The sequence below is a fragment of the Pectinophora gossypiella genome, chromosome 24 (assembly GCF_024362695.1).
Source record: "Pectinophora gossypiella chromosome 24, ilPecGoss1.1, whole genome shotgun sequence".
NCBI lineage: Eukaryota > Metazoa > Arthropoda > Insecta > Lepidoptera > Gelechiidae > Pectinophora > Pectinophora gossypiella.
Window position 1 is genome coordinate 2822890 of NC_065427.1, and position 23785 is coordinate 2846674.

At 40.3% G+C, this 23785-nt stretch overlaps 3 protein-coding genes across 4 annotated transcripts in view; 1 reads left to right on the forward strand and 2 right to left on the reverse strand.

The window, feature by feature from the left end:
* Positions 1–982: 982 nt before the first annotated feature.
* Positions 983–10662, reverse strand: LOC126377870 (uncharacterized). Of its 2 annotated transcripts, none has more exons than XM_050025902.1 (11): positions 10428–10662; positions 8304–8486; positions 4111–4212; positions 3053–3145; positions 2837–2932; positions 2644–2755; positions 2431–2542; positions 2286–2356; positions 1764–2166; positions 1317–1542; positions 983–1094 (listed from the first exon to the last, which is right to left on the reverse strand). In XM_050025902.1, exons 1-11 carry the CDS (start codon positions 10540–10542, stop codon positions 1033–1035), a joined length of 1575 nt encoding a protein of 524 aa, XP_049881859.1. In that variant the 5' UTR covers positions 10543–10662; the 3' UTR covers positions 983–1032. The 2 variants fall into 2 exon arrangements, with proteins under 2 accessions (XP_049881859.1, XP_049881858.1); XM_050025901.1 differs by having other exon boundaries at positions 4102–4212.
* A 2351-nt stretch (positions 10663–13013) lies between these two features.
* LOC126377857 (uncharacterized) lies at positions 13014–18628 on the reverse strand. Its single transcript, XM_050025857.1, has 11 exons — positions 17998–18628; positions 17710–17811; positions 15612–15722; positions 15084–15176; positions 14868–14963; positions 14675–14786; positions 14462–14573; positions 14317–14387; positions 13795–14197; positions 13348–13573; positions 13014–13125 (listed from the first exon to the last, which is right to left on the reverse strand). Exons 1-11 carry the CDS (start codon positions 18431–18433, stop codon positions 13064–13066), a joined length of 1824 nt encoding a protein of 607 aa, XP_049881814.1. The 5' UTR covers positions 18434–18628; the 3' UTR covers positions 13014–13063.
* A 2006-nt stretch (positions 18629–20634) lies between these two features.
* LOC126377877 (protein ref(2)P-like) overlaps positions 20635–23785 on the forward strand; it is a 36312-nt gene continuing 33161 nt past the window's right edge. Inside the window, exons 1-2 of the mRNA XM_050025920.1 lie at positions 20635–21135; positions 21281–21674. Of these exons, the coding sequence (XP_049881877.1) occupies positions 21061–21135; positions 21281–21674 (469 nt within the window). The 5' untranslated portion in view covers positions 20635–21060. The remainder of the gene's footprint in view (positions 21136–21280; positions 21675–23785) is intronic.

Consider the following 23785-nt stretch of genomic DNA (forward strand, 5'->3'; position numbering starts at 1 on the left):
CTCGTTTTGTCGGTGGCAAATACGCAAACCGCGTCATGCCAAAAAAAAAAAAAAAAAAAAAAAAAAAACAACTTTGACTTTTCTCGACTTCCCCGATTTTGTTTTCACCGATGGGCAAGGCAAAAGAAACTATGCCCATACAGCCAAGTCTGATTATACCTAAATAAACTTTTTTATTATTATTTCTTATGTATTTTTTTTCTTCTTGGTTGTGATTAATGAGATGAACAAGGACCAAGTATTTGTAAGGAATGATAAAACGGCTGGGGTTTACAATCCTGCCTCCGAATTTTCACAAAACGAAATATATAGATCGATGGAGAAACTTTTCATGGTTCAAAATCGGATATTATTAAATTTGTGAAGAGTGATTTTAAACCGTGAAAAGATTCTCCGTATCCGTAGATATGTATGCGGCAGTAGAAAGTCTTGCCGAGCACGCTGGTATGTATACCAGGTCTTGGGGTAAGGTATTAAGAGCAGATCTGCTGCAGAAGACGTGTATGCTTTAAGTAGATGAACACCTAGAGAGGAGGTCATCGGAGCTTCACACTTTATCTTTGGCAACAAATTTCGACAAACTATACACATTTTGTTGGTGAAATTTAAGTGCTGTAACAAAAAATGATGCTGGCGAACGCCTTATCCTGGCACTACCACCAAAAAAATACTGACATTTGGCGACAAATTTATAGCCAGAATCCAGATTCGTGACAGCAAAACTTCAGGACCCAAACGTATACCGGTTCCGACAGCGTGATGGTTGTTTTTCCTCATTCAACACCACAACGCCTTGAGCTTGTGCTGAGGCGTTCATTGTACCTACTAGGCGGGCCTACTGAGTACTAAAGATTCAGGAGCCTCCTCCTTATTAGTGACTAGATATGTCTGTGTGGTGAAGCAAACACAATATTGGTTATTTCAATTTGGGTTAACATTTGTTTTGATGGGATCGTAATAACTCGTAATAATAAAAGCCATATTAAATCATAAATCACATTTATTTGGTCAGTCTTTCGTTTTGAGACAGCGTCATCTCTTGACTCGCAGCGTGAATAGTTCAGTGTTGTCCAGTCGTTCTAGGATAACACGCACTGCAACAAATTACGAACGTAAGTCATAGCACACCTCGGACACGGTGTGGGTTGTGGATCTTAATAATGATTTATCGCTCTACCCCGCCAGATTGGCATGCAGGCGTGATTTCATGTGCGTAATCTTCTCTTTGACTATAAATATCTTGAGTTAAAAGTTTTAGTTTGCGTGTAGTAAGTACGATCATACATAATAAACTTTTATGAATGATACGCACTCACCTCGTTTAGAGTCTAACAAAACTTGTGCCGCGGACAACGGTCTCTTGTCAGCGAGTGTGTCGTCCTCGTGGCGAGGCAAGCTGTGGAGCTGCGTGACCGGCTTCATGTCGCTATTGCTGCGGTCACCCGCTATCATCGCAGCATTCTTCCTCAGGTCGAAGTAGCATATAGGATCCGGCGCTGGTCGCTTGACAGCGCGTGCCGAAGATGGTGACGCGTGGTGAGACTGCAAACATAAACAATATACATCCCATTAGGAGTCAGTTCAAATACAAAAACAATTAAAAAATGTCGGACGGACGACATGGTCTGTAGAGCGCCACACAGGAACAAACTCACGTACGCACATTATGCAGCTGATAACCATATTATTACCATTTGTTCGTCGCGCCTTCTGGTAAATGTACCTATAACAAAAGCAGCCAAGAAACCGTCGTCTCCACGCACCTGCGAGCGTGTCGGTGTGCTGTAGTCGACTGTGTGTCCGGGGGCGCTCCGGCCCGCCTCTGTGTCCGAGTCCGAGTCGTCCTCGGACGGCGCGTAGCTGTCGTCATCATCACTGGCCGCCGTGTCGGCCTCGAGCGCATGCGTGGACTCGGCCGCAGACGCGGCACCGACCGACTCGCACTCGTCCGGTTCCTCTGGCTCCTCCTTCACCTCTGCCTCTATCGCGCACTCGTCCCCGTCATTCACTGCCGCTGGCATCGCTATCGGATACGCTTGCACCGATATTGGATCTTCTGGCATCGATATAAATATCGGGTTCCCTGGCATCGCTATCAGGTCCGATGGCATCGCTATCGGGTCCGCTTCCTCTGGCTCCTCCTTCACCTCTGCCTCCATCTGCAAACTGTACAAAACACACCATGTTAGACCATGGTGTATATTGACTGTGTGTAAGGGCTTGTGTGTGCGTGTGTGTGTGTGTCTGTGTGTGTGTGTAAGGGCTTGTGTGTGCGTATCCCTCACCCGTCCCCGAGCAGGATGGAGTCGGCCAGCAGCGCCTGGCGTACCCTGTGCAGCACCGCGGCCACCTCGTCCTGCAACAAAGCCCGAGCTGAGCACGCGTCCGCCCCCCGCGCCCGCCCCCCCGCCCCCCGCCCCCCACACTCACGTAGGCCCGCGGGCCGGGCACTCGCAGCGCGTAGTGGCGCATATGCTGGCCCGCCGCCTCGCACGCGCCGCACAGGTCCACGTCCGCGCACTGCACGCACACGTAGCGGAACCTGCAACCAGCACACGGGTTGTAGCGGAACCTGCAACCAGCACACGGGTTGTAGCTTGCACCACGCCACCTCCTCGCCGTGCTCCTGCCAGCACTGCTCACCCCACTATGCTCCCGCCGCAGCCGTTGCAGCGGTACCCCTCGTGCAGGGACTGCTCGCGAGCGCGGGCCCGCGGCGCCGGGGCCTCGAACATCTCCGCTTCCATCTCATACTCTGCAACAAGACGGCACGTTGTTGTCTGGCGAATATCTCCGTCCTGCTTACACCCAATGCGGTACACCCCGCCCCCCTCACCTGCACCGGCGACGTCGTCGGCGTCGCCCGGCACCACCGCGCTCGCCCGCTGCCACGAGAACTCGCCCGCCGACAGCGTCGCAGGCTGCGCCTCTCCTGCAACACGCACGTTCATAGTCACCCGCCCGATACCTTAGTTTTACTCATCGTAAGAAAAAGAACAACAGTTAATCTGCCAACAACTTCGCTTAAAGTGCTTTATAAATTGGTAGGTACCTGGAATCTGGTGAAAATCATCGTCTACGATTTCTTCGAATATATCCTCCTCAAAGTTATCTTCACCATCAAGGACTCCAGTTTCTTGTGAAGCTGAAAACAAACAAATAAATAAAAAAAACTGAAAATAAATAAATAACTACTTTAGTAAAATCCGCGATCATACTGTATTCGCGTGATTATTTAGAAAATAGAAATAGAAAAATATTTATTTCAAAAAAGAGATTTACAAAAGTAGTCTGTTACAAAAAACTGGTTTTATGAGGTAGTTTCAGAAAATCTACATATAGACAGATAAAACAGCGGACCCTGCACTAAGCATAAGCCTGTATCGCAGGAACCCGAAAAAAAAACGATTTAACATTGTTTGGTTTTGTTCGGACTTATCCAGAAGCAACAGATGAAACATTTTAAACGTACAAAAGAAACTGGTATGTGCAAAAATATAATATGTAATAATATATAGTATTTATAAGTTAGGAGGAGTGTCTGTGTGTGTGTGTGTTTGTGTGTGTGTGTGTGTGTGTATTTCTGTGTGATCCCGTAATTATGAATTTGGCATCAATTCCTCCGTTTTGTCATAGTTCTGACTCAGCAACTATGTCTCAACTTCTTTTTTGGCCTCTCGGAGGGACATCGATTTAATCGGGAGTTTGTGGCAAATTTTATTATATACGTAGATGGAAAGATAATGTGGGTGACGTTTAGTAAAAGTGGTTTTAACTGTCGGAATTGCAACTCTAAAAATCCAAAAAATTTATAATTTTAATTTAATTACTCTAAAAATTTAGAAGAGAGGAATAAGTGAAAGTGATGTATGGATGTCGTAAGTGAAATTCTGTGATTTCTGTCTACCCTAATGTAAAATAGGCACGGCTTAGTGTTATGTAATTCAGGACACCATCTTATAGGTATCCTTTACCTGGTCATCTTCACGTTCATAATCATCCGCCCGATACTGTCAGACACACACAATCCCTTCCCATCTTTGATTTACTCATCCTAAGAAAAAGTCATCAATATGTGATCTACCACCAACAAATAGGTACCTGTATCACCTGGAATCTGCTGAGAACCTTCTTGTAATATGTCTTCCAAAAATTTGTCCCCAATTTTATCATCATAAGCGCCTCCATTTTCTTTTGAAGAATTATTTAACTCTGTAATAAATAAATAAAGTACTTTATTCAACCGCAAATGTTTTTACAAAATTGCTTACTAATTACAACACATTATCAGTTGTGGCCGAAAAGGAGGAGCCTCAGCATGGCTGCTGCTTTTCAGTCACCCCCTGGTGAAATAAAATAAATGATGTTTTAAAGAAAAGCCAAGTCAAAAGTACTCTAAACCGGCGAGTATGTATGGATAGTGTATGCCCATGGCTTCACTCGTCTTAAGCTCGGGGGTAACATGGTTCCCCTTTAAAAATGTACCAAGTAAAATTTCACCCCCTCTTTCAAGGAGTTGCAGACAGATTTCAATAAAAATATATATGTACGATTTTTTCGTGAGACACAACGAAAAATCAATCAATTTTAATATTTTATACTCTGCAAACCAATTTTTATCTTTCTACCTTAAAAATTGCGGAATGCTATACAAACTTCCACCCTCCATTTTGGGGAAGTGAGAAAGAGAGAAAAAGCAGCCTATACCTATATCTCCAAGAATTTTAGTTAAAGCAGCGATACTGACATTGATACGCGTTCGTGCCGTCCAAGAAACCAGCCACAGTTGTACTGCTATTGGCAAAACCCAACTGAATTTTAGATACTTGTAAGATTTTGCTTATCTAAACCCAACCGTGGAAGTGGGGAGGATATTCCTACTCCCTATATACCATTCCATTCTCTTCAACAATATAAGACGAAATATCTTGCATGGGCATGATGTTAAAGAAATAGGTCTCAAAGACGTTGCTGTGCTTGGGTACCATCCACATTTGGGTATGGGTACAATCAATATGTTCCCCCATTGGGGTATCCAATATCAAATTATACAAATAAACTAAAAGCTGTTTCGCGTATTTTGGTAGATTGTATAGCATGGAGTAAGACATATTGCCTGCCTTGAGGGATCGACTACACTATTTCCAGAGCCTTGTCCTTTCATCCACCTCATTTTGCGCCACATGTCTAACGAGGATGTTTCGTGGTCAATGCTTGTACAAAATTCTGCCCACCCCTCGAATTGTGCCTTTTTGGTGTATGCATCAGCTTGATTAAATTTTGCCTTGTATAAATTATAGTTATCGGGGATAGGATTACGTCGTACTTTAGCTAAAGCGCGACGCTACTCAGCTATAACTTTTAAGAAGTTGCTGTTACAGTAAGGCAGGCAGGTAGTCGACTATGCGTCGACTATCGAGCTCTTAACGCGATTACAATAAAAGATAGATTTCCATTGCCTCATATCGACGACCAACTGAACAAATTAGCAGGAAAATGTCTCTACACAAGTTTAGATTTAGCACAAGGATACCATCAAATTCCGTTATCAACAGAATCCATAAAATTGACGTCGTTTATCACACCAGATGGGCAATGGGAATATACACGAGTTCCTTTCGGCCTGGCTAATGCTCCAGCCGTTTTTCAACGGACAATTTATAAACTACTTGGGGCCTTACGTTATGAGGAGGTACTGACGTTTATGGATTACTTACTATTACCATCTACCAACGTTGAAAACGGTTTGATCATCCTGGAAAAGGTGCTGCAACTATTCCAGAAGTCTGGTCTTAAATTAAATTTGAGTAAATGTGCATTTTTAAAGTCCGAAATTGACTATTTGGGTCACGTGGTGACATCTGAGGGGGTTCGGCCAGGTGACCGGAAGCTAGATGCTGTTAACAATTTCCCTGTTCCTACCAACGTGCACCAAATTCGTCAATTCATAGGCTTATAGGCTATTTCCGGAAATTTGTTCGAAATTTTGCGCTTATAGCGAGGCCCCTTACAGAGTTAACCAAGAAAAATGCTAAATGGGATTGGGGCGATGAACAACAGGATGCTTTCTCCAAACTGAAATCCATACTTGTAAGTAAACCTGTTTTAGCTCTATACAACCGGGACTATGAAACAGAGATACATACGGATGCCTGTAAGTCCGGAATTGCAGGCATTCTTTTACAAAAACAACCAAACGGTGATTTGAAGCCAGTCATATACTTTAGCAGAGTGACCACTAAAGAGGAGATGGTTTATCACAGCTACGAATTGGAGACGCTGGCTGTGGTTGAGTCACTTAAGCGCTTCAAAATATATGTGACTGGTGTTCATGTCAAGGTTGTTACTGACTGTTCAGCAGTTAGAAGCACTTTTACGAAAAAAGATTTGGTGCCTAGAATTGCCCGCTGGTGGCTCCAAATCCAGGATTATGATATAGAAGTAGTATACAGGCCTGGCACCAATATGAAACACGTCGACGCTCTGAGTCGAAATCCAGTCCGTGAAATACTAAACATAGATAATGTTGACGATTGGTTTTTGGCTGCTCAAATGCAAGACGAAAAACTACTTCTTGTGTACAATGAATTAAAAAGTGGTAAACCAAGCAATGATGTGAATAACAACTACTGTATCCGGAATGAAAGAATTTATCGTATTACTCTGAATGGCGAACGTCTGGCTGTACCCAAATCAGCTCGTTGGCGGATTATGAAAATGTTTCATGATGATGTTGGGCATATAGGATTAAAGCGGTGTGATAAAGCTATAAAGGATGAATATTGGTTTCCTCGGATGACGAGATTTATTAAAAAATATGTCACTGCATGTTTAGACTGTTTGTATAAAAAGGGACATTATGGAAAGGCATCTGGTAAGATATACCCCATAACCAAGCCTGACAGGCCTATGCATACAGTGCACATTGACCACATGGGGCCCTTTCCCAAATCTACAAGGGGTAATCAATATGTGCTTGCTATAATAGATTCGTTCACGTTTGTTGTGGTTAAATTGACAAAATCACTGCGATCAACAGAAACTGTTTTGTACAAGACTGTAAATTTGTAAACAACTACGTCTCAATTACGTGTGTCGAGCAACTATAGACTTTATGTCATTATAAAGATAAGATCCATTCTGGCTTGTTGCGATGCGCGAGGTCACGTGTTATTACGATTGTAGGTAGGCAGGTACCTACCTACTGGCTGAGTCGCGCAAACGCAAATGATAGGTCCGATGCGATGCGATGCGTAGTAGGTACCTAGGTATGTAGGTAAATCTGCCTATATGTTTGTTACCTCTTCAGGCTTAAACAACTGGTTACATTATGGGAGGTTACATTACCTACGCATCTACGACAATCGCCGTCTGCGTAAAGTTGAAAGCGAAAAGCTACTTTTTCTACCTATAGCTACCTAACTTACCTATTAAGGTATTAAGTAGGTATTATAGATAGTAGGTAGGTATCTTGGTATAGGTACAATATAGTCGTAAATTTCTGTTTTCATAATATTTTACGTCTTTAATTATTTTAAACCCTATTACATTTATATACATTGGCCCCGATTCCTGGAGACACTGTCTAATTTTATTTTAAGTTATATCTGTCATTTTCATATCCGTCGAAAAGGAAAGGGACGGATGATTCACAGCTCTTAATTTTAGGAAGAATGAGTAAATGAACGTGTCGGGTTATTGACTGATGTAAAATTTTTAGACGGTTGGTTTAGATTTGTGCTTAAAATTGACGTGTGTTCCATAAATTTTATGCTTGTCGATTACCCGTCCCTTTCCTTTTCGGCGGATAAGAAAATGACAGATATAACTTAAAATTAGATGGTATTTACAGGAATTAGCACCATTATATATACAATTTATGTTAATACGGCTTTATTATAGTTTAGTTACTGAAAATGGTTCGGAATCGAGACGTATATAGGCACCTATCGAACCTAACTATCATCACAGCCCGGACATTTCATACAAACAACCTATCCCCTACTTTAAACATTTAACTAGGTAGGTAGGTACCTACATTAACTTGTCTACATCTAAGTAGTAGGTAAGTTGTAATTAGCTAGGTACCTAACATTTCAAAAAACTCAAGGTCGGTAGGTATCATTCACGTAATAACTCACTATCACTATACTAAAACCCAATATTATGTAGATATTCAAGCAATAGGTAGGTACCTAACCTACGTACAATAAAAATTTGATTGTATTTGTATTAATTTGGTGGTAGGTAAGTACCTACCTGCCCAATTGTAGGTAATAACTTGACAAATTAATTGTGCTTACCTGGTGAGGAAGTGCTTGAGCGATTTTGAAGGTCTTGAGTCTGATATGGTTCTGGAACTGCATTTCTCTGGAGTCTTTTTCTATGACCAGTCTCATTTCGTACATATTTGATATTGAAATGGTCAATGCATAAATACCTTGACCGCAAATTTTCTGCAGGCAAGTGGGCAATGTTCATATTACCTACAAGAAAAGAATATAATTTTCAATAAAACATAAATAGCCTATAGATGTTCCACTGCTGGATCGTCTCTACCCTCAAATAACAGGAGGTAATCGTTTTGGTGGTAGCCCGGACCAACTATATGTATAATTTCTGAAGCAAAGCTTACTCTTACTTTTTCGGACAAATAAGTGACTTAGTCCGCAATGTCATAACTAAACAAAGATTAATGGTTGGATCTTGGTAGTGGTTGCCTGGAAGAAATTGCTTAAACAGGCCTCCCATTTGTACTGTAGTAGGTATGTTGCATACATTTTTGTATGTTCTAACTGTTTGTGATCATTAAAAATATTTGATTTGTGATGAATAATCTCACAAAGTAATTTTGATAATATCAGGAACAGTACCCGGACCTCCAGATCATAAGCCTAATGTTCTAATCAATAATACGCAGAGGCAGAATCCACTAAAACAGCAACTTTTGACATGTCTTATTAAGTTCTTGTAGGTACCTACCTATACATAATGTATGTATAGATTGGTACCTGCTGAAAGGTGGTCAGGCGTGAGCGAGACCAAGATACTAGGTATACCTCATTTGGGTTCCTGGCTTCTGTACACAGTCCCGATGTGTGAAATTGGTATAAAACTGTAGGTTTGGTAGATAGTAATTTATCTTAGGTAGGTATCTTCGCTTCCAAAACGGAGTGCTCAAATCAATAGCGCAAGCACCTTGGTTCACTCGCATGGACGAACTTCACGAGTACCTTGGAATGAGGACAGTTAAGCAAGAAATTGCCACAACTACAAGGCTATACAAAGATCGAATTACTCATCACCAAAACAAACTGGCCCGGAGTTTAAGTGACAACCACTATATGAGACGCCTCAAAAGGATGCACATATGGGATAACATACAGTAGCACCTTAATGAAGGCAGCCTTCTAATGAGGGGGCCTGTCCTGCATGTTAATAAAACCAAACCATCAAAACTGCTTATGGTCAGTCGACCGATCGCATGTTTGGGCACAAAAATGAAAAAAAAAAAAAAGGTAGGTATCTATTAAGACTGTATAAGAAGAAATAAATTAATGTTTTATTTTTATTTATTTTCAACTTAAATTAAAAGTAAATGTGTAAGTAGATATCTGGGGGGTCAAAATGGCTACATCATAGCAATTCATCTAAGAAAGCAATATTGCTATTTGACATTTGTTTGCATCGCATACTTACTTTTATATGCACAAATGTGAAACTGCAATATTCCTTACTTAGATGAATTGCTTTGATGTGGGTATTTTAACCGCCCTGGTCTATAAAATGTTCAATAAAACAGTCCAAAATTCAGAAATAATTATGTACTTGATTGACTTTTTTTAACTTTTGTCCCTTTTATTCCACAGTTCACTTGGAAATATAAATGCATTGCATACAGTATTGGTATATAGTAGGTACTTTACAAGTTTTTGACTATTCCAGTGCTTTAGTAGTTATAGCAATTGGTTCAGAATCTGGAGGCCCCGAGTTCCCAGTAAGAATATGTTAAAAATCACTAATTAAGATTTTCAAGTTTGATTAGTATATCTATATGCCATGCTAAATTACCCAATTGTACAAAAGTTAATTTAATAATTCCAAATTGACATTGAGCACAATACCTAATTATATTATGTTCTTCAGACAGAAAAAACTGTTCTACTGCTCTAAACTGTTGATCTCAGCTTGATTTTAAGTATTACATTAATTATGGTAAACTAAATGGTGACAAATGATAAACCGATTATCAAAATAATAGTCTAGCAAATAGGGGGAGTGGCAATAACTTTCCCACCATGTTAAGTAGGTATTTCTTTTTATTTTATTCCAGTCTTGATTGTCATTGATTCTTTCAAATTGTTTGTTTGATAACTTTTTGCAGTTTAATATTAAAAATAAATAAAAGTAAACATTTAACTACTTACCGCAATTCTCAAGCCATACTTTTAGGCGGTTGACGTCATTCCACGGAAAACGGAACATTGACTTCTGTTCCGAAGAATTTGTACAATTATAATAAGAACAATTGTGTGCAGGCATTTTTTATAACCACTGTTCCTGTGTCGCTACGTGAAAGCAGGTTTCATGAAGCCAAATCAAAGTCCGTGGCACAACAATCTCAGTAGGTACCTACTTCAAGCCTGGCAATTTAACGATGACTAACCCTAAAAATTAAAAAGACGAAGCATTATCTAAAAACGTTAATAATTGTATGGCTTTCTAATTTGGGAGTGTTATACCACCATAATACCGTGTATAAAATTCAGGTGGCGCTGGAGTCGTTGTTATAAGGTTAAATTAAGAATGACATAATTCTTAGACCTTTCTTTTGAATCGGTTTACATCCAACTTTTTCCGTATTATTCGTAGGATAGTTTTTTTTTTTTTTTTTGTTTTGGTTTTCGTTTTCCCCGAAGGGTAAGGCAAAGGGAACTATGCCCATACAGCCATGTCTGACGTATTTTTTTTCTTGATGATTAATGAAATGATGAAAGGTGATGATGATGAAACCTAAGCCCCCACCCTCGGAGTAGACTCCTACTCCGAACCCCAAACGAATTAACTCAAAAGTCCGCATAAACTTTTGAGTTATGAAGCGGCTTCCCGGCACGAAGCGAAAATAGGCAGATACACTTTGTTCATTGAATACTCCAATATAATAACACTCGCGCGCGAATGTCTTCCGACTAACTTAATGCGATCATTAACCACAAAACACCACTTCGTATTAATTATTTATACAAATACAAAATACAAATGCAGCCATGTCTGACGTATTTTTTTTCTTGATGATTAATGAAATGATGAAAGGTGATGATGATGAAACCTAAGCCCCCACCCTCGGAGTAGACTCCTACTCCGAACCCCAAACGAATTAACTCAAAAGTCCGCATAAACTTTTGAGTTATGAAGCGGCTTCCCGGCACGAAGCGAAAATAGGCAGATACACTTTGTTTATTGAATACTCCAATATAATAACACTCGCGAATGTCTTTCGACTAACTTAATGCGATCATTAACCACAAAACACCACTTCGTATTAATTATTTAGATTACTTAATGAAGAAAGCAACTGTCCCGTTCCCGTTTCCCGCCGAAAAGCCTGTTTTCGACCAACATTTTTTTTTTGGTTTGGTTTTCCCCGAAGGGTAAGGCAAAGGGAACTATGCCCATACAGCCATGTCTGACGTATTTTTTTTCTTGATGATTAATGAAATGATGAAAGGTGATGATGATGAAACCTAAGCCCCCACCCTCGGAGTAGACTCCTACTCCGAACCCCAAACGAATTAACTCAAAAGTCCGCATAAACTTTTGAGTTATGAAGCGGCTTCCTGACACGAAGCGAAAATAGGCAGATACACTTTGTTTATTGAATACTCCAATATAATAACACTCGCGAATGTCTTCCGACTAACTTAATGCGATCATTAACCACAAAACACCACTTCGTATTAATTATTTAGATCATTCAATGAAGAAAGCAACTGTCCCGTTCCCGCCTCCCGCCAAAAAGCCTTTTCGACCAACAATTCGACTTTTCTCGACTTCCCCGATTTTGTTTTCACCGATGGGCAAGGCAAAAGAAACTATGCCCATACAGCCAAGTCTGATTATACCTAAATAAACTTTTTTATTATTATTTCTTATGTATTTTTTTTCTTCTTGGTTGTGATTAATGAGATGAACAAGGACCAAGTATTTGTAAGGAATGATAAAACAGCTGGGGTTTACAATCCTGCCTCCGAATTTTCACAAAACGAAATATATAGATCGATGGAGAAACTTTTCATGGTTCAAAATCGGATATTTTTGTGAAGAGTGATTTTGAACCGTGAAAAGATTCTCCGTATCCGTAGATATGTATGCGGCAGTAGAAAGTCTTGCCGAGCCCGCTGGTATGTATACCAGGTCTTGGGGTAAGGTATTAAGAGCAGATCTGCTGCAGAAGACGTGTATGCTTTAAGTAGATGAACACCTAGAGAGGAGGTCATCGGAGCTTCACACTTTATCTTTGGCAACAAATTTCGACAAACTATACACATTTTATTATTATTATTAACTCAGGCAGGCAGTTTTCACTGATAAGTGCCTGTATTCAACTATTCAGTTTTGTTTTCCTTTTGTTGGTGAAATTTAAGTGCTGTAACAAAAAATGATGCTGGCGAACGCCTTATCCTGGCACTACCACCAAAAAAATACTGACATTTGGCGACTTTATAGCCAGAATCCAGATTCGTGACAGCAAAACTTCAGGACCCAAACGTATACCGGTTCCGACAGCGTGATGGTTGTTTTTCCTCATTCAACACGACAACGCCTTGAGCTTGTGCCGAGGCGTTCATTGCACCTACTAGGCGGGCCTACTGAGTACTAAAGATTCAGGAGCCTCCTCCTTATTAGTGACTAGATATGTCTGCGTGGTGAAGCAAACACAATATTGGTTATTTCAATTTGGGTTAACATTTGTTTTGATGGGATCGTAATAACTCGTAATAATAAAAGCCATATTAAATCATAAATCACATTTATTTGGTCAGTCTTTCGTTTTGAGACAGCGTCATCTCTTGACTCGCAGCGTGAATAGTTCAGTGTTGTCCAGTCGTTCTAGGATAACACGCACTGCAACAAATTACGAACGTAAGTCATAGCACACCTCGGACACGGTGTGGGTTGTGGATCTTAATAATGATTTATCGCTCTACCCCGCCAGATTGGCATGCAGGCGTGATTTCATGTGCGTAATCTTCTCTTTGACTATAAATATCTTGAGTTAAAAGTTTTAGTTTGCGTGTAGTAAGTACGATCATACATAATAAACTTTTATGAATGATACGCACTCACCTCGTTTAGAGTCTAACAAAACTTGTGCCGCGGACAACGGTCTCTTGTCAGCGAGTGTGTCGTCCTCGTGGCGAGGCAAGCTGTGGAGCTGCGTGACCGGCTTCATGTCGCTATTGCTGCGGTCACCCGCTATCATCGCAGCATTCTTCCTCAGGTCGAAGTAGCATATAGGATCCGGCGCTGGTCGCTTGACAGCGCGTGCCGAAGATGGTGACGCGTGGTGAGACTGCAAACATAAACAATATACATCCCATTAGGAGTCAGTTCAAATACAAAAACAATTAAAAAATGTCGGACGGACGACATGGTCTGTAGAGCGCCACACAGGAACAAACTCACGTACGCACATTATGCAGCTGATAACCATATTATTACCATTTGTTCGTCGCGCCTTCTGGTAAATGTACCTATAACAAAAGCAGCCAAGAAACCGTCGTCTCCACGCACCTGCGAGCGTGTCGGTGTGCTGTAGTCGACTGTGTGTCCGGGGGCGCTCCGGCCCGCCTCTGTGTCCGAGTCCGAGTCGTCCTCGGACGGCGCGTAGCTGTCGTCATCATCACTGGCCGCCGTGTCGGCCTCGAGCGCATGCGTGGACTCGGCCGCAGACGCGGCACCGACCGACTCGCACTCGTCCGGTTCCTCTGGCTCCTCCTTCACCTCTGCCTCTATCGCGCACTCGTCCCCGTCATTCACTGCCGCTGGCATCGCTATCGGATACGCTTGCACCGATATTGGATCTTCTGGCATCGATATAAATATCGGGTTCCCTGGCATCGCTATCAGGTCCGATGGCATCGCTATCGGGTCCGCTTCCTCTGGCTCCTCCTTCACCTCTGCCTCCATCTGCAAACTGTACAAAACACACCATGTTAGACCATGGTGTATATTGACTGTGTGTAAGGGCTTGTGTGTGCGTGTGTGTGTGTGTCTGTGTGTGTGTGTAAGGGCTTGTGTGTGCGTATCCCTCACCCGTCCCCGAGCAGGATGGAGTCGGCCAGCAGCGCCTGGCGTACCCTGTGCAGCACCGCGGCCACCTCGTCCTGCAACAAAGCCCGAGCTGAGCACGCGTCCGCCCCCCGCGCCCGCCCCCCCCCCCCCCCCCCCCCACACTCACGTAGGCCCGCGGGCCGGGCACTCGCAGCGCGTAGTGGCGCATATGCTGGCCCGCCGCCTCGCACGCGCCGCACAGGTCCACGTCCGCGCACTGCACGCACACGTAGCGGAACCTGCAACCAGCACACGGGTTGTAGCGGAACCTGCAACCAGCACACGGGTTGTAGCTTGCACCACGCCACCTCCTCGCCGTGCTCCTGCCAGCACTGCTCACCCCACTATGCTCCCGCCGCAGCCGTTGCAGCGGTACCCCTCGTGCAGGGACTGCTCGCGAGCGCGGGCCCGCGGCGCCGGGGCCTCGAACATCTCCGCTTCCATCTCATACTCTGCAACAAGACGGCACGTTGTTGTCTGGCGAATATCTCCGTCCTGCTTACACCCAATGCGGTACACCCCGCCCCCCTCACCTGCACCGGCGACGTCGTCGGCGTCGCCCGGCACCACCGCGCTCGCCCGCTGCCACGAGAACTCGCCCGCCGACAGCGTCGCAGGCTGCGCCTCTCCTGCAACACGCACATTCATAGTCACCCGCCCGATACCTTAGTTTTACTCATCGTAAGAAAAAGAACAACAGTTAATCTGCCAACAACTTCGCTTAAAGTGCTTTATAAATTGGTAGGTACCTGGAATCTGGTGAAAATCATCGTCTACGATTTCTTCGAATATATCCTCCTCAAAGATATCTTCACCATCAAGGACTCCAGTTTCTTGTGAAGCTGAAAACAAAAAAATAAATAAAACAAAACTGAAAATAAATAAATAACGAATTTGACGAAGCCTGTGGTGGATTTAATTATGTGAATTTATTATTTATTGCCATTATAATTTGTAAATAAAAATAAATAACTACTTTAGTAAAATCCGCGATCATACTGTATTCGCGTGATTATTTAGAAGAGAGTAATAAGCGAAAGTGATGTATGGATGTCGTAAGTGAAATTCTGTGATTTCTGTCTACCCTAATGTAAAATAGGCACGGCTTAGTGTTATGTAATTCAGGACACCATCTTATAGGTATCCTTTACCTGGTCATCTTCACGTTCATAATCATCCGCCCGATTCTGTCAGACACACACAATCCCTTCCCATCTTTGATTTACTCATCCTAAAAAAAGTCATCAATATGTGATCTACCACCAACAAATAGGTACCTGTATCACCTGGAATCTGCTGAGAACCTTCTTGTAATATGTCTTCCAAAAATTTGTCCCCAATTTTATCATCATAAGCGCCTCCATTTTCTTTTGAAGAATTATTTAACTCTGTAATAAATAAATAAAGTACTTTATTCAACCGCAAATGTTTTTACAAAATTGCTTACTAATTACAACACATTATCAGTTGTGGCCGAAAAGGAGGAGCCTCAGCATGGCTGCTGCTTTTCAGTCACCCCCTGGTGAAATAAAATAAATGATGTTTTAAATAAAAGCCAAGTCAAAAGTACTCTAAACCGGCGAGTATGTATGGATAGTGTATGCCCATGGCTTCACTCGTCTTAAGCTCGGGGGTAACATGGTTCCCCTTTAAAAATGTACCAAGTAAAATTTCACCCCCTCTTTCAAGGAGTTGCAGACAGATTTCAATAAAAATATATGTGTACGATTTTTTCGTGAGATACAACGAAAAATCAATCAATTTTAATATTTTATACTCTGCAAACCAATTTTTATCTTTCTACCTTAAAAATTGCGGAATGCTATACAAACTTCCACCCTCCATTTTGGGGAAGTGAGAAAGAGAGAAAAAGCAGCCTATACCTATATCTCCAAGAATTTTAGTTAAAGCAGCGATACTGACATTGATACGCGTTTGTGCCGTCCAAGAAACCAGCCACAGTTGTACTGCTATTGGCAAAACCCAACTGAATTTTAGATACTTGTAAGATTTTGCTCATCTAAACCCAACCGTGGAAGTGGGGAGGATATTCCTACTCCCTATATACCATTCCATTCTCTTCAACAATATAAGACGAAATATCTTGCATGGGCATGATGTTAAAGAAATAGGTCTCAAAGATGTTGCTGTGCTTGGGTACCATCCACATTTGGGTATGGGTACAATCAATATGTTCCCCCATTGGGGTATCCAATATCAAATTATACAAATAAACTAGAAGCTGTTTCGCGTATTTTGGTAGATTGTATAGCATGGAGTAAGACATATTGCCTGCCCATGAGGGATCGACTACACTATTTCCAGAGCCTTGTCCTTTCATCCACCTCATTTTGCGCCACATGTCTAATGAAGATATTACGTGATCAATGCTTGTACAAAATTCTGCCCACCCCTCAAATTGTGCCTTTTTGGTGTATGCGTCAGCTTGATCAAGTTTTGCCTTGTATAAATTATAGTTATCGGGAATAGGATTACGTCGTTCGTCGTCGTCGTCTTTAGCTAAAGCGCGACGCCGCTCAGCTATAACTTTTAAGAAGTTGCTGTTACAGTCAGGTTTTGGCCAGAAGTTGAAAGCGGGGACTTTGCTTATTTTGACCCATGGAATAGTGACGTCAGCCATGAACTGGATAGTGCCTATGAAACGGTTGTAGCATTGCTGAAAACACTATTCAATGCTTCCTTTTATGTAAATAAACCAACACCTCTGAACTGAACTGTTTCGAGATATCAGAACTATTTGTTACCAAAAATGGCAAGATTACTTTATAGGGCACTCAGCAGACAGAGGCATAAGGTATAGATCTATACAAAACCTACCAAACCTTGCTTTGATGGTGCTGTTCTGTCAAGGGGCACTTTAGTTTCGGCATTTGGAGTTCATTCTGGTCACATGCCATGCATAACGGCAAGGCTTGTATATAAATACTGTACTGCGTATCTTAGGAAAAACAATCCCTGGAGAGTATGGTGTAGTGTTGTGGAAGTGATGATTTGTTCATCATTAAACGCTGTAAACTATGAGGCTGGGATAACCAAAAAAAAATGCTTCCTTTTAACATGAAAGAAGAGCAAACAAACACTCACATATACAATATTAGTTAAGATTGCTAGTTTTAAGAAATAACATTCATAGCTTCTGTTTCTGGTTTTTGTGTAGATTTATCCCAACAACCAGATCTAGAAGATGTAACCTATGCAATACTATTATTAGATGTTGATGGTTGGATGATGGATGGATCTAAAAGTAAGATTTATTTTACTACTATTATTTGTTAAATAACAAGCTATTGCCCGTAACTAGATATTTGTGTTTATCATACATAATAATCATTGATTCAACATGTGTAAACTTACCAATTGCGACTCTTGTACAATTGTCTGCAACTTCAACTTTGCTGTAGGAATGGTCTTCATGCCTATTGATATAATTGTGCTTGTGCTTATGAGAGACATTTTCTGAAAATTAATAAATGTTTCAGTGAATTGCATACTCAGACTACTGCTACTGATTTTTTTCACTAGCAGCTGTCCCAAACAGACCAACTCCGAACAGACCAACAAACAGCATCAATTGTTAACAGAATAGCCACTTAATAATAAATAATGTGATACATTATTTTAAATAACGCTGTGGGTACTTACTGGTTCCATCGGCGTCGTGGTGTACGCTTTGCGGTATACCAGTAGTGATCTCATCAGCCGTAAATAATGATGGATAGGCGTCCACGCGAAGGCGAGATCTCACGCGTGACGATGCGAAAAACTTTTTCTCAAAATGTTTCTGACACACGAATTGCTTTTCTAAGTTCTGGATACTTCGCAATCTTTTAAAACCGATGCACACTACCCACTTTTGGAGTCCTGTCTCAGATTTTGGTAATTTATAAAAATGTACGTCCTTTCGTCTACTATCACAACTCACAACACAACAATTACGGTACATGGTGAAAGTAATACACCTACAAAAATTAAGGCCGGTCACATACATTCGGAATTGCGTTTCGGAATTTCGATTCGAAATATCGATTCGTAATATCGAACGCATTAAATCCATACAACATCTATGAATCAACCACATACTTACAGTTTTTTCCGTTCGAAATTTAATCTGATTGGGAATTCCGTATGATGGCCTATGCCTGCCATTGCATTCCGAACGGAAATAAACGTATGTGTGTGATATATTAACGGAATCCCGAAACAGTATTTCGAATCGAAATTCCGCAACGGAATTCCGAATGTATGTGACCGGCCTAAGAGGATAAGTTACGGAATTAAATCAATGCAAAACTGCAAAACTTCACTCGATCAACCACAGACCAAGTAGAGATGCTACGCATCAGACGGAAATGTTCCATAGTAAAAAAAATGCTCTGTGGAAACTGCTCTTATAGAACATGACAGATTTTTAAATTGAATTATTTGCTTATTTGCCTTGAAAGTTAGTCGGATCCACGTCAAATGTATTCTCTAACCTCGACACGGCAGAATTGTCAAAGATGACAGAAGCCATACTTCAAAAAAAATTGAATTGAAAGTTAGTAGCTCTGGGTGGTAGCAATTTTAGCCTTTTTAAGCCTAAATCGCCTCCTAGTTTCACCCTCGTGATAAAATCTAATTATTTTCATTTGGAATGGGAATTTGAAATGAAATAGGTAGTGCTATTTATTCATTATTTTTTAATAGATTGTTTTCTGGATTTCATGTACTCAGAGTAAATTCTTGCACAAATTGATGTCAGAGATTTTTTCGTGACAATCACACGCCTTTTCGGCTAAGGCGTCGAGGAGTGGAGTAAATGGGTGCATCTAAAATAAGACACACAAAAAAATATAATAACCTCACAACAGCTCAAAATCGACAGAAACAAATAAACATCCTACTACGCCACATCCATACCTAGCTTATTCTGTCGAGAGCAATTTTTTTTGTGTTCTATCTGTAGTTAAATATGAAAGTATCAATATCAAAATAATTGCCCGTAACTGAATATTTGTGTATATCATACATATCATGTATATGAGAAGTGTGTCAGGATCGAAGCAAATGGAATTCTATAGTCTCTGCTTACCCCGGTGGGAAATAGGCGTGAGTTTATGTATGTATGTATGTATGTATCATACATATCAATTATTGATTTAAGTTGTGTAAACTTACCACTTTCGACTCTTGTACGTTTCTCTGGAACTTCAATTTTGCTGTAGGAATGGTCTTCATGCAGTCCCCTCTTGCAATAACTGTGCTCATGAGAGACATTTTCTGAAAGTAATAAATGTTTCAGTGAGATGCATTCTCAGACTTCTGCCACTGTGCTGTTCACTTACAACTGTCCCAAACAGACCAACTTATCTGAGTAGAACAACAAACAGAGCATCAATTTTTAACAGAATAGCCACTTAATAATAAATAATGTGATACATTATTTATTTTAAATAACTCTGTGGGTACTTACTGGTTCCATCGGCGTCGTGGTGTAAGCCTTGGGGCATATCAGTAGTGATCTCATCAGCACTAAATAATGTTGGATCGGCGTCGACGCGGAGGCGAGATCTCACGCGTGGCGATGAGAAAAACCTTTTCTAAGTTCAGGACACTTCGGAATCTTTCAGAACCAATGCACTCTACCCATTTTTGGAGTTCTATCTTAGATTTTGAAAATCTATAAAAAATTACGTCCTTTCGTCTACTATCACAACTCACAGCATTACACTTATGGTACATGGTGAAAGTTAGATAATACAGTTACAAAAAATGAGAGGATAAGTTACGGAATTAAACGAATTAAATGTTGTGGAGGCACTTTGAAAATGTCATGTCGAACAAGATGGCGACTGGTCTTGCCACTCAGGCATGGCAGGCGAAATAGGAATGAAGTACGAAGGAGGGGCGGGGTGAAACTGTCATCTTCTATAAGAGCAACTATAGACATAATGCGAGAATGATTATATATGAAGATAACCGCCCATGCGATCAACTTTGAAATAGTGTTGCCGATCGATAGGCCACTATCGATTATTAATCGATCGAATTAATAAGCAACAATATTATCAATAACATCGATACTATTGACCTTCTTCGATATTATTGTTAAGTTCAGTGTCGATAGTATCGACAACATCGATAGGCATATCGAAACCTCGATGAGCAAATCGATAATATGGCTTTTTTCGAATGAAAGCGATCGATAGTCCTTCTATCGATAGTTCGACAACACTACATTGTAACTGTTATGTCTAACCAATGTCAAACAAGATCATAATCGTAATCAAAATGGCAGCTGGCTGGCAACATAGGAGAGAAGTAAGGAGGGGCGGGGTGAATCTGTCATCTTCTAAACTTTAGAATCTAAAGTAAGGCCAACCAGACGAGATAAAAAAACGTAAACAAGAGGACCGTTATAGAGTTACATGCGATAGCCAGGAAATATTATCTCTTTCCTTATCACTCGTACGCGCAGTTATGGCGTCAGTTGGTCAACGATAGCTGTCTTCGTGTGTTTCGTGGTACAGGAAAGCAGTCAGTACCGCAGCTGTTAACATTTGGTGCGCCATTTTGTGAACAAGTTCATTCCTGTTTGGATTGCCTTCGAAGTGATACATATTTTGTCGTCTCCGTATTTACTTAGTTTTTTGTTCTTATTATTCCGTATCTGTTAGTTTTATTTTAACTTTTTGCTGTTATTGTTAGTAGTTGTTGATTTTAATTATGGAATCACAGCCTGGCGGCTCTAGACAATCAATCAATCTAGAGATCAATTCACCACGCAAAAAGCGTGAAAAGGTAAGTTAACTTATTAATTCATTTGCACTTGAACCAGTACCGTTATTTTGATTTTTAAGGTTCTTTACAAAAAAAAGATTATTTTTTATATAATCATAAGAAAATAGTCTAAAATATATCAATCCTCACATTTTTTTATTTACAGCGCACGTATTTTACATCTAATGAAAAACAAATGGTCGTTAATATGCACAAATACGTGAAGCAAACTTGGCCTACTGATGAATATCCATATAAAACAAGTATTATGGAGAAAACAGCGAGCATTTTGGGCATCGGTGTCGCTTCCGTATATAGAATTATAAAAGAATATGCAACATTTGGGAATGTACAAAGCCCATCAACAACCAAAAAAAGGCTCACATTCTTGGAAAAACTGGACGAGTGTGATAAACAGGCCATAAGAAAGAAAATTCATAGCTTTTATCTGAAAAGCGAATTACCTACATTAAAAAAAGTACTCCAAGCTGTCAATGATGACGAAGAATTACCTAACTTTAAGAGATCCACATTTCAGAAACTACTTAAACATTTAAAATGTAAGTATATAAAACGACAAAGAAACAATGCTTTAATAGACAGAGACGTCAATATAGGTAGGTACTATTTTCAAGAAAACACTGTAATTGGGTGACTTTATGGACTACTTATTAATTTCCATCGTAATTCTTTCCACAACAAACGTCTCCTAGAAAAGTCGGGGAACCAATCAATCAACCTAGTGTTGCCGCTCGATAGCGCCCTATCGATATAGTTTTCGATCGAACTATCGATAGTTTACCAAAAAACAATAGTATCGATAATTAATCGATAGTATCGACTCTATCGATAGTATCGATTGCTATTTTTTAGCGATACTATTGATAAGTAACGATACTATCGATAGTATCGATAAATGAAAAACTACCGATACTATCGCTCTTGGATATTGCGCAAGCTATCGATACTATCGATAGTTTTGTACGATCGATAGTGACCTTAATTTCGATAGTATCGATACTATCGATAGGGCTATCGGTTGGGTAGATGATTTTGGCTGTTTACTATCGATAGTAAAACTATCGATTTTTCGGTTCTTCATTTGTTTCATTCGCCGCGTAATTCTCACTTCCGTTCCCGCCTTTTCTGTTTACTTACTTTTTAAGTTAATTAATTAGTTGTATAACATTTACAATTACAAATAATTTATATTAATTATATTTAATAATATTTTAAATCATTAAAATACTTTTAAATTATAGGTCTATTTGCTTGGACGTTAAAAGTGCAGGTAAATTAATAGTCCATATAAATGACAATGGGCACTTTTGTATGAAACTTGGTCCAAGAACCTCCACTGATGAGACTTATATGTAATGAAAGCTTATGCTTTCCCTATGAATCTGGCAAAGTTCTATCAGATTCTGTCCCGGGGTTCTTTTTTTACGGCCATGTTTGTCCTGGCTAAAAATGTGATAAAATACAGTGGGAGCTAACATCGACTCAAGATTTCTTGCTGGATAACTAAGTGTACATAAATAATTATGTATCATATTGTATATCATTTTAAAGAGAATCTTTTCCAGAATCCGAAACATAAAAAAAAAAACAAAAAAAATCTTTTTGTTAGCGAATTATAGTCAATTTATATCTGCAGCGCCATTGTTTCTCGGTAGCTAAGTTCAAGTTTCATGCCTTTTACCCCTTCCAAAAGTATCTTACCGATTTTTTTTATATTGCTTCCGGAATTTGATCTGAGTGATAATAACAAGAAAAATAAATAAACACCTCTCCGATAGAGACCGCCTAAGCTATTGCCTATTGCAAGAAATCGTCATCATTAGCAAGTCATTACGGTATTGCATATAAGCTTATCAGCAACTTGGAACTTGGTCCAAGAACCTCCACTGGTGAGACTTGCATGTAATGATAGCTTATACTTGTCCTATGATTCTGGCAAAGTTCTATAAAACTCTGTCCTAGGGTTTTTTTACGGCCAAGTTTGTCCTGAGTGTACAGTAGTGGACTGCAAAATCACCTCAGGATTTGTTGTCGAAAAACTATTTAACTAAGTCTATATACATAATTATATATCATAATGTATATCAATTTTAAAGGGGAAGGTTATCAGAATCAGAAACACAAATAAAATGCATTATGTAAACGACTTTTAGCCAACTCACGTCCGTAGCACCATTTTTCTTAGCAGCTACGTACGAGTTTCGCGCCTTCCAACCTTTCCAAAGGAGCCCAATCATTTTTTCCTTCTTCTGATATTGCATTCTTAACCTGACAAGTGACAACAAAGAAAAAAAAAATAAAAAAAATAAGAAGAAATAAAATAGATACCATTCCGATAGCGGCCGCGTAAGCTATGGACCTATTGCAAGATAACGTACTCAAAGGCTAGTCATTATAATCCAACAGACGTAACATAATTAGAATGCGGCGGGACGGAAATGTAGTACATCGCCTTATGCGAAAGAGACGAAATATGTGTCTCTTTAACACTAACAGTATATAGCTTAGTACGAGAGAAACAAGAAATAAGTCATTCTAATCAAGATGCAATGTAATGACTCTATTGTATACAAAAGAAACACATTTATTAAACAAGTTCAGGCAATAACTGGTGTAAAAGGCGGCTTTATTGCCAAGGTAGCAATTACTA

Coding starts and splice junctions, on each gene's coding strand:
- LOC126377870 (XM_050025901.1), bottom strand. CDS start 10,542: ATGCCTGCACACAATTGTTCTTATTATAATTGTACAAATTCTTCGGAA. Junction 3,146..4,101: donor GCAGATTCCAGGTGATACAG/GTACCTATTTGT, acceptor GTTTGTTTTCAG/CTTCACAAGAAACTGGAGTC. Junction 1,543..1,763: donor GCACACCGACACGCTCGCAG/GTGCGTGGAGAC, acceptor TTATGTTTGCAG/TCTCACCACGCGTCACCATC.
- LOC126377857 (XM_050025857.1), bottom strand. CDS start 18,433: ATGTGGTTGATTCATAGATGTTGTATGGATTTAATGCGTTCGATATTA. Junction 15,177..15,611: donor GCAGATTCCAGGTGATACAG/GTACCTATTTGT, acceptor TTTTGTTTTCAG/CTTCACAAGAAACTGGAGTC. Junction 13,574..13,794: donor GCACACCGACACGCTCGCAG/GTGCGTGGAGAC, acceptor TTATGTTTGCAG/TCTCACCACGCGTCACCATC.